This window comes from Medicago truncatula, chromosome 8 (genome assembly GCF_003473485.1).
Source record: "Medicago truncatula cultivar Jemalong A17 chromosome 8, MtrunA17r5.0-ANR, whole genome shotgun sequence".
In the NCBI taxonomy this organism is placed as follows: Eukaryota; Viridiplantae; Streptophyta; class Magnoliopsida; order Fabales; family Fabaceae; genus Medicago; species Medicago truncatula.
In genome coordinates, this window is record NC_053049.1 from 30226543 (window position 1) to 30237267 (window position 10725).

Below are 10725 nucleotides of genomic sequence, written 5' to 3' on the forward strand. Positions count from 1 at the left end.
TTCTACTAAATCTCGATTTATTTTTATTTTTCGACTGAACCATGCAAAATCGCAATTTTTTTCAAGTACGAGTCCGAAAAAAGTGTCCTAAAGGTTGAACTTTTTTATGCTTTTTTGCACTCATGTTTAGAACAAAAAAATAACATCTCCCACAAAAAATTTGAATTTTTCAACAAGGGACGGATTAAATATGAATTTTTAATGCGCCTAAAATTTAAGACACGAAAAATTAAATTTTGAGCTGTTTTTTTACAGACACCTCTATAAAAATACATATAGAGGATCTGTAAATTTTCTTAGTATTTCGAGTAATCCTCAATTTATTTTGATTTTTTTTCCTGAAACGCATAAAATTGCAATATTTTTCTAACTGCGCGTCCGGAAAAGTTATATAGAGGTTGAATTTTTTAATTATTTTTTGTACACATATTAAGAACATAAAAAAACATTTTCCGCAAAAAATTAGAATTTTTCGACAACGGATGGATTAAATATGAATTTTTAATGCGTCAATAACTCAAGAAACCAAAACATCAAAACGTCGACTTAGAAATTGAACTTTAATATGGTTTTTTGCAGAAAACTCTAAAAAAATATATATAGAGGGTCTGTAAAATTTCGTAGAATTCTAAATAAGTTTTGATTTATTTTAATTTTTCGACCGAAACACGTAAAATCATAATAAAAAACATCAAAGTCAGCGACAACGACAGTTAACTGCCTCTAGAAGGATAATTTGATTATTTATTTATGTCAATAGGAAGTATTCTAGTCAAAAAAGCAATTTTCTATGAAGAGAATGTGATCCTTTGACAGTGACCAAAGTGGGCCTTAAGCCCATAGGTTTTCCTTAAAAGAACTCAACGGTTGAGATGAAGCCACGAAAGACATGAAGAAAAAAATGATCGAGAAAACGTGACTGCGATCGCAAATTGTGGCGGCTTAAGAAACGAAAAGAAACTTGGGCAACAATGCAAGACTGAATAAATCTCAGTTAAGAGAAATATATTACATTAAATATTAAAGTGCTTATAAGAAAATAGAGAGAGGTGTATTAGAAACTCTGCGATCATGGTGTTGTGGGAGATTGCACTTGGAACTGCTTATTTTTTGGGTCTAAAGCGTACTTACAGACACTCTCTAAGGATTCAACGTAGGCTCATTACTCGTAATCACCCTCAGACTCGTCAATTTCTTCACCGGTATATACTCTTTTCCTTTTCAATTTTATTTAATTTTGTTTACTTTCTTCTTTTCTGTCATAAGCTATAAGCCAATTGAGCGAAAGTAAATTATGCTTATCAAATAAGCTATAAGCTAGAAAAAATCAATTATAAGCTTTTGAGAAAAAATGTTACCAAATGACTCTGTTTTTGTCATATGACCTTACAAGTTATAAGCTCAAAATCTGGCATTGCCAAACTGAGCCTAAGTCTCTGATTTCTATATCCTACTAGTTTATGAGGAAATGGATATGTTATATTCTTTTGAAAGTGATAACTTGGTGCAGTTGGTTATGGTTTTAAATTGTAGCCGTGATTGCAGTAAAATATGATAAAATGTGGCTGGTGTAGTTGCAATTATGGTTGTGGACCGCAATTTAAAACTGCATTTTTTTATGTTTGTAAAAAGCTTCAAACGTGGTGTCTTCGATTGATGCGGACGTTAGTAGTATTTGATAACCTTCTCATGGAAATTGTGATGGGAACAACAATAAATTTGTTGGTAGGAGGTCAAATGTGAATGGCAATGTGTAGTGGATATGTAGTTCATTTTTAATTGAGATTCTATTTGTGAAGGGTTTAGCCGTTTAGGCTTTAATTGAGATGCATAGAGTGGCTCTCAGACGATTTAGTTTGACAATGTCTAACCACTTCCCTGTGATTCACACCCATGAACGACTTAATGAAACAAGAGAATCTCTATTAACTTTTGTGTTTGCATCTGTCCTGATGTTATTTGCTCTAATTTTTTTTCTTAATGTCAAGAAAAAGCTGGTACAACGAAGCTTGCTCTATAGCAGGGTCTATGTAAGGGTTGGATCCATTGTGGCAAATGACAATGTTGTAATAAGTAGTTTTACTGCTATGCATACATAATGTAACCAGTCAGACAAGAGATGAAATAAGATTTTAGAGCTTGTAATTTAGTAATTGTCACATAAGATCAGCTAGGAGCATTAGTTTGTGCAAATAATACGCACAAGGATCCTGATCATTGAACATGGATTTTTAGTTTTCTGTGACTTGAGAATCTTTAGGATGTCATGATTATTTAATCTTTTCCTTTCCCCTTTTTTTTAATTTGCTTTTGGAAGAAGAAACAATCATACATTGATTTGTTTGCGTTATTAGGCATAGTTTGACATAACACAATTTCATTATCTATCTTCATGTTTTGGCACTTAACAGAAGAACGCGTTCTGTATTTGATGTGGCAATCAAAGTTCATCAGAAAATTCAAGAAAGGGACACAGAAGTGGGTCGGAATCTCGGAAACTTAATGCTGCGATGGCTTAATAAAATGAAACCGTCAGCTCAGATTCTTGGTGGATCACCCACCAATGGTGCTAGCTCAAGCGTAATGACAAAGCTTCAAGCTGGCTCCTCCAACCTCAAAAGATCTAGTTACTATGCTTTATTCAAGAGCTCCAACCTCGAAAGACCTAGTTACTATGCTTTATTCAAGAGGGGATCGAATAATCGGTTATTTATGCCATCATCAAGTATATGGCCAAAGCCTTTCCCCACCATTGCAAGTATTTTGCGACCACCAAATCCTGCTGGGATGACCACTCATTATCGGAACCTCAGTTACTATCCTCCCGATGCTTTTCGATCAAACTACAATGCTCGTTGGTCAGGCGGTGTTATTAGGAAGGACATCCTGCAATGGTTGATGCTGCAAAACTAAGGACCAGTTTATTATCCACAGAGAAACAGTGACTTAAGACATAAGTATTGCAGGTGCTGGAAAAACAATTGTTGGTGCCAGAAGCTCTTCATATTAATTTCACTATTCAAAGAATTCAAATTTTTTTTCCCGTTTAGTTTCTTTGGACTTTGCTTAGTCTGTTGAGCTTCCTTGTGGAGAATGAATTGTGGAACATTTGTTTGTAGTTTTTGGTTAACAGAACTAGCTATTGGTATATAGCAGATAATCATCCTGTTGAATAATAATAATGAGCATTTTGTATTTTTCTTTTTGTTTCTTTCAAATAAATAGTGTGATCGAAGCTTCTTTAGCTTATGTAACTTGTAGATTGATTTGTTGATGCATCCTTTGGATCGGTCATATGGTGGGAAAAGAATGGCTATTACTTTTTCCACCTATCTGTTTCTCGCACGCCTTATTTTTTTCTTCAAAAAACTATTTGTTTAGATTTATCTACTCTGAACTTCTTTACAAGGAATTTCAGATTAAATAATCCGAAAACTTGTTTGCTCAGATTGCAAATTAGCTGACAACTATTATTAAGATGACATAATTGAAAATGACAAAAAATTAAATAAAGGTGACATGGCACTTTTGTAGTACATTTACATTAACATAATGCTTATTTTACACAATCAACCCCTTCGATCTTCTCAACGATTCTGAAACCGAAAACCAGTATCTAAAATATTAGATATTTTCAATAATTTTGTTTTGAAGCTATTTAATTTATGCAGCATTATTTAGCCCTTTTCAATTTTGTAAGTGGGAAATCTCTATTGTAATTTTGTTTATTGTAAGCTAAAGTTAACTGGGTTAGCTAAAAATTGTAACTTGGCATTTGTATTTGGAAATAGGTTAGAAACAAAGATTATACTAGTGTGTGTTAGGAATTTGTATTCAAGTATATGTTATGACGTATAAATGTCATCATGCGCTCATAGCATAATCGTTTATTATATAAGTGCTTATGTAATTTCTACAACAAAATAGAAAATAGAGTAAAACTGTTTTAATATAAGTTGTAAGATGTAAGTTATTTTCATTAGATATACTAGAGAGCTTATAGAAATAAGTTGAAAATAGCTTATAGATATGTCATAAGTTGTATGCATAAGCTCTCTCAAACGGTCTTACAAATGCTTTTGCCAATAGGTAAGTTTAAATACGTCAATCCAAACATCCCCATGGTGTTTTATTGTTTATAAGCTATGCCCATGGTTTCCTTATTAAAACAACTCAACAGTTGAGATGAAACGGAAAGCAGTACAGAGACGACGAAGCCACAAAAGACATCAAGAAAATTGATAGACAAATGGATGGAGTATATCCTAGTAGTTTATGAGGAAATGGATGTGTAATATTATTTTGAAAGTGATAATTTTATGCAGTCGTTGGTTTATGATTTTAAATTTCGACCGTGGTTATGCTGTGAGCTTCTATATTGTGGTATGAAGCCGTAGTTGCAGTTGCCATGCCATAATGGACACCTTTGTAACTGTTATATTGCGGCCACAATTTAAGACTACACTTTTTGTATGTTTATGAAAAGCTTAATACTATTTGTATTCGATAACTTTCTCATGGAAGAAATACTTTGGCATGGAAATTGTTGGTTGTGGATATGTAGTTTATTTTTAATAGAGATTATATTTTTTAGACTGAGGATTGAAAAATGGGTTGGAAGAGTTGATTAGTTTCATGGTGATACTTGATGGCACCCTTGCTTAATAGTAATACTGAAAATATGCAGCCATGTAGTTTTTATTTTATAGTCTAAATAGGTTTGGTGGAAATATGCATAAAACAGCTCTCAGCATTAATTTTTGTGTCTATTATATTTTGAATTTTTTGTTTTAATTTCTTTCAAATAAATAATGTGATTCAAGTTTCTTTAGCTTATGCAGCTTGTAGATTGATTTTTTAATGCATCATTTTGATTGGTCATAAGGTGGCAAAAGAATTCATTTGTCTACCATCCCTGATCTAGTCCATTCAAAGGCAAATCTATTCAATCTAAATTCTCGTGAGATTCATTTGAGTGAATTGTCAAAATTCTATAATTACATTATTTGTTGACCTCAAACTAACTCTTACAAACCTCAAACTATCTCTATCACTGATGGACAAGTCAAAGATAAAGGAAATAACACTGTTTATTTAGTAAATAAATAATAATAAAATGTTTCTAGGGAGAAAATTCTTCAATTCCATTCTTATTAATATATCATATCATATCATTCTTACCTAGTTCTAAACCTGATTGTTCTTATGGATTTATCTTCATGTATTTGATCATATGATTGACAATAATAATTGAGGTGTCTATAAGATGGACTGGTTTTTTGAAGTATTCCATTGATACAACCCCTAGAATATTTCAACGATCACATTGTTTTGTCCTCTGCAGGTTATAATCTTACTATTTAATTTGAGGTATCTACTTCAATGAAGAATTTGGAGCTTGACAAATCCAACAATATAAAATTTAGGGAAACCTTTAGCAATGACCATGACGAAGATAAAATTTAAGAGAATTCACAAAATTTATAATTTCATATGGAAGATACATCAAGTCATGATCAAGGTTGTTAGACTCGTGAGTCTACACAGACTTGAAAAAGGTCTGTAGACTTGATTCATAGACTCGACTCGTAGACTCATAAAAATGACTTTAAAAAACCTATAAGTGACACATAAAGAACATATATATAACAAAATACCAATTAACATAAAAATTCAAACTCCGTAACCAACTTGTAACAAAAAATCTCCATAATAAAGCAAGTAAAGTCGTAAAAGTAGGTAGATAAGATCCTAATTCCTTCCCAATTGTATACTACATAAAGCTAAAAAAAAAACATAAATCAAATATGCCAATGTCTTCAAACATCCAAGTGATTTACGAACTACAAACTTCAGAGAATGTTGAAGATGAAGTGTTTACTTGCGATAGAGGAGAGATCTTCGATGAGATAGTGTGACTTTTTGTTTCAAAACAAAATGTGAGAGAAAGTAAAGTTTCAATTTCTATATGTTTATAACATCCTAGATTTTTTCTCTTCACATTTTTGTTTAATTTGAAATTTGGGTCATATTTTGGGCTTTTAAAAAAAAATCATGGACACGTAGACTCTTGAGTCTATGTGATTCGGTACGAGTCTACTTGAATCAATCTGAGTCCACCACAAAAATAATTATATGTTCAATTATACTCCTTTTTACCTTCAAGACTCGTAAACTCGTATAAACTCGCGAGTTTGACAACCATGATCATGATTCAACTAACTCTAAACTACTCGAATTGTGATAAAACCGCAATTGAAACTGGACTAAGTCACAAACAAATACATAACTAAGAAGTAAAGGCTAAGTCTCAAACAAATACATAACTATGTAGCTATGATTCTCTAAGATGCTTAGGGACGCGTAGGAGCGAGGCAAACCACTGCCGAGCTCATACTTAAATAACTTCATTTATATCACTTTCGCAAATCACTAAAGCTAGCTTATATTATACCCTCTTCCCTCAAAAAAGCTTATACCCTTGATTAGCATCATTGCTAATGGGGTATATACTATTGTAATCTATGCAAGTATGGAACTATAGAGATAATGACTATTAATAGTTATATGTTAACGAAAATCATGGTACATTAGGTCCTTACACTTGAAAAAGTTTATAGACAATTTTTTGCATCTATTATAGAAATGATATGGATTCATCCTTGACAATTAAAATTCAGTAGGTCACCCAATTTAATATAGTTTATCAAACATTTTATTTTCGATGTGGCTCTTGATTTTTCTCCTAAACTAACTCCCTCCCTCCCTCCCTCCAAATTAGTGTATATTTGGTTTAGCAGTGGTGAAAATTGATTCTTGTTAAAACAATTTTCAATGTAAATTAATTTAATGTCTATATTGCAATTTCTATGGTACACCTATATGTTATAAAAATAATGTTAAATGAGTTATTTTTTTTAGAAAAAATATATTATAAAAATAATTCTTATTAATTTTTAAAAGATGTATAAGATTTTTTATATATTAAACCAAAATAAATCCAAAATCATCAATCATAACTAAAACCAAATAATTATCCCTTTTGGGTGTACTAATTAATAACATCATTGCAAAGAATATAAAAGTGTGTGTCTATAGTACCTGTTTGGTACTGCGTTTGAAACCCTCAAACGTGGGTTTACTTTTTAAAACGTGGTTTCACCAAAAAGTTTGGTGTTTGGATACCTGCAAAAGCAATTCAGCCAACCGTAAAAACAGCCTCAAACGCAGGTTTATAAGAAGCCACATATTGGAGCTTCTGCGACAACAGAGAATCGATTCCAGGGTTTTAATGTTTGATGACATATTTACTTACCATATTACCCTTATCTCTTATTCTCCAATTTCCTACACATCTTTTGCTTCAGTACTTACCATTTTTTCTTCCTTAATATTAATGGAAAAAAACTTATAAAAGAAAAAACAATAATAAACTTTTCCAATGTGTGCTGACTGCCGCTTGAAGTGCGTTGGCTGTAGGTTGAAGACAACAATTGGGCTTTTCTATTATTTAACTCTGGCGGTGTTTATATTATGGGTTTTCTATTATTTATTTTTCTTTTGTTGAGATGATGTTTATTTTATTATCAGTGTTCCAAAAGTTAAATTAACTTTCTTAAAAAAAAAATTAATGAAAAAGAAATAAAATAATATTAAAAAAGGGTTATAATTTATATTGAAGTTGAAATTCATTGATAATTTTAGATAAGTTGAAATATTTATCTAAAATAAAAACGAAAATGTAGTTAAATATAATTAAAAGGGTAATTTGGTCATTCAATGTTCAAAATCAATTTTGATTCAAACTATCCAAACAACATCAACTCATAAGAATCACTTTTAAATGAGTGTATCTAAACATATTCAATTCATATCCAAATCACTTTTAACCAAAATCAATTCTTTCAAACTCAATTCTATCAAAATCAATTCTCGTCACCGCCCAACCAAACACACATAGTACTATAGTAATGAACAGTGGTTTTATTCTCCTTCAAAAAAATAATAATAGTGGTTTTGTTCTTTTGTGAAAGCCTTAATCACGTGCCTTGCAAGATATGGTTCAATCGAGTCAAATTGGTATACACGTGGAAGAAGAAACTCATAAACATAAATGGATGCGACCTAAATTTAGCGGTGAATGACATGAGTACCAAAATAGAGATTTTAATGAATCAAAATTTTAGAATAGTTGGAACAACAAGTGCATTGATTCTTGTTTAAATTTTGTTATTGTTTTTTTTTTTTTTTCTCAGTTAGGTTTTGTTCTTTTGACATGGTATCGAGGTTGAGATTTAGGTTCAAATTTAGATTTAGAAGATCATTTTAGATGAGAAATCAAAATTTACGTGAACAATAACAATACAACACACTGATCATGTAAATGTACATATGTTCTTCTATATGAAGATTCAGTGAGCATCTCATCTTCATTCATTTTATGTATATGTATGTATGCATGCCTTATCCTTTGCCACACCTCAAGGGTACTTTACTGCAAAGGTGAGCTCAAAATATGCCTTATCCTTCCTGAAAAATTTGCATCTCATCTCATCTAAATTACCAATATTATACTCACATGGTGACAATTTTTTCTTCGATGCCTAATTTCGAATTGTCCAAAAGGGTAAATTTACAAATTACAATTGTCTGAGTGCTTTTGAATTTTTCTTTTAAGAAAGCTTGAAAAAAAATTAATTATGGTAATAGGAGATTAGAATTTAATAGTGCACATGAAATTTTACTTCATAAAGAGTAGAGTTAAATCATTTCTGGAAAATTATCTTACAAAGAATTTGACATTTGACTTTGTTGGGTGGAATGGGCTTACATAGGAATAATAACATGTTATTCATAACTTCTAGGATGGACGTCTTACTTCAATGAAAAACATTTGCGGAGCTTGCGGTGGATGAGGACATAATCTTTGTACTTGTGCAATGACCTTCAGCTTGAAGATTGAATTTCAAATATGCGTGGTTGAGTTTCAGAGGTAAAATACGAGGTTGGAGTGCAAGATTTGGGTGAGGTGAAGAAGAAAGTTATGGGTAATTTGGTAGTGTTTCAATCACCAAAAATTAATACCCAAACTTGATTTTGCTTTAACGTGGAAGCTAAGAATTCCAGCTTCTTCCCTACCGGCGTTTTGAACCAAACGTACGTTTTCCAGGTTCACTTTTTCTATCATCCAAACAAGTCAAGAAAGATGAGAATGGGGTTTGGAACTAAAAGCGCACGTTTGGAGCAGGAAAACGTATTGCTAACAGACGCCAAGTCTTCCACAAACTGCACCAAATAGAATTAAATAGAAGAATCATAAATCATACCATATAAAACAGACAAAGATATGCTCTTTAATTATAATTAATAAAATACCCTGCACTTGTGATAGCACACCACCTGTCAAAATGCACCAAAATTGTGACAAATGGGGGTTGTATAAAAAAACAATAGAGTATATTGAAAACATTTGTATTGTATATCATCTACGCAGCTACATATATTTACTCTATTAATGATGTAAGAAGTGGTTACATATATTTACTTGATTAATGGTGTAACAAGTGGTTCTATATGCCAAAATTGTATTAGTTGTGAAAAAAAACAAGACACGCCAGGGTTAAATCAAAATCACGAACTTGAGAATGAGATTGTAGCAATTATTTTGTCCATATTATATTTTCAAGTTATAGGAAGTCAACCTATAAATGTTTATAATAATTTTCATCCAAAATTCTTATGAATAATAATTTTTAATTTAATAACTGCTCAATGAGAGCTACTAACTTCTCCTCATTAGTTAAAATAATATTTGTCATCACCGTTTATATATCACTTTCTTAATTATCATAATTTAAGACAAAATCATATTTTCGTTCATGCGTACCTTTTTTCCATATTTAATCAAAGAAATCACACTCGTTGGAGATTGGATTTGAACATTACGGAAATGAACAATAGAAAAAATCAAAATATATGGAAGTTGTAGGAGTGCAAGACCACATCGACGATTTTAATTCGATTAGTTTTGAAATGTTCTTCCATGAATCGAGTTTTTTCTCCTCTTTACAGATCTAGTTGAGACAAAACAACAAAAGATCAAACTATAGAAAAGAAGCGAACAACAGAAACATAGATACAATCAATGGCAAAATAATATGAATACTCTTAGATTGAACATATACATATATATGTATATGTAAATTTGATTTAACTTAAATGACATCATAAAAATGTATCTCCCTTACATATCAAAATCTACTCAATCATACAAATAATGTTTGTAAGCATATATATGAACAAAATAGAGAGGATGAGTGCAAGCGCCGCTGATCGTATTGTGAAAGTGAACCTAACAACAAATTTATAAGGAGTTCATAGGAGGAGATGTTGGTATTATGTTAAGTTTTATAGGATCGGCCCAACACATATTGAGGCCCATGGTAAATTATAAATTGAGGTCTCTTTATAATTAATATTATGTTTAAGCAGATTATTATATATATAATTGATTTGACTAGATTATTATATATATAATTGATTCGACTGAAATGAAATTACAAAGAATGTATCCCTCTTACATATCAAAATCACTTAAATCATACAAATAAAGTGTGTGAGCATATATATGGATGGGACGAAGAGAGGATGGATGCAAGCGCCAACGATCGTATTATGAAAGTGAACCTAAGAACAAATTTATAAGGAGTTCATAGCAAGAGATTT

The 10725-nt window shown here is 31.3% G+C and overlaps 1 protein-coding gene across 1 annotated transcript; it reads left to right on the forward strand.

The window, feature by feature from the left end:
• Positions 1-926: 926 nt before the first annotated feature.
• On the forward strand, positions 927-3249 carry LOC11440481 (uncharacterized). Its single transcript, XM_003628715.4, has 2 exons — positions 927-1202; positions 2412-3249. The coding sequence occupies exons 1-2, from the start codon at positions 1072-1074 to the stop codon at positions 2911-2913; spliced, it is 633 nt and encodes a 210-aa protein (XP_003628763.1). The 5' UTR covers positions 927-1071; the 3' UTR covers positions 2914-3249.
• The last annotated feature ends 7476 nt before the right edge of the window (positions 3250-10725 follow it).

Excerpts from the sequence above, each read along its gene's own strand:
- LOC11440481 (XM_003628715.4), top strand. The coding sequence starts at position 1,072 with ATGGTGTTGTGGGAGATTGCACTTGGAACTGCTTATTTTTTGGGTCTA. Across the intron at positions 1,203-2,411 it reads ACTCGTCAATTTCTTCACCG|AAGAACGCGTTCTGTATTTG; the intron begins GTATATACTCTT and ends GGCACTTAACAG.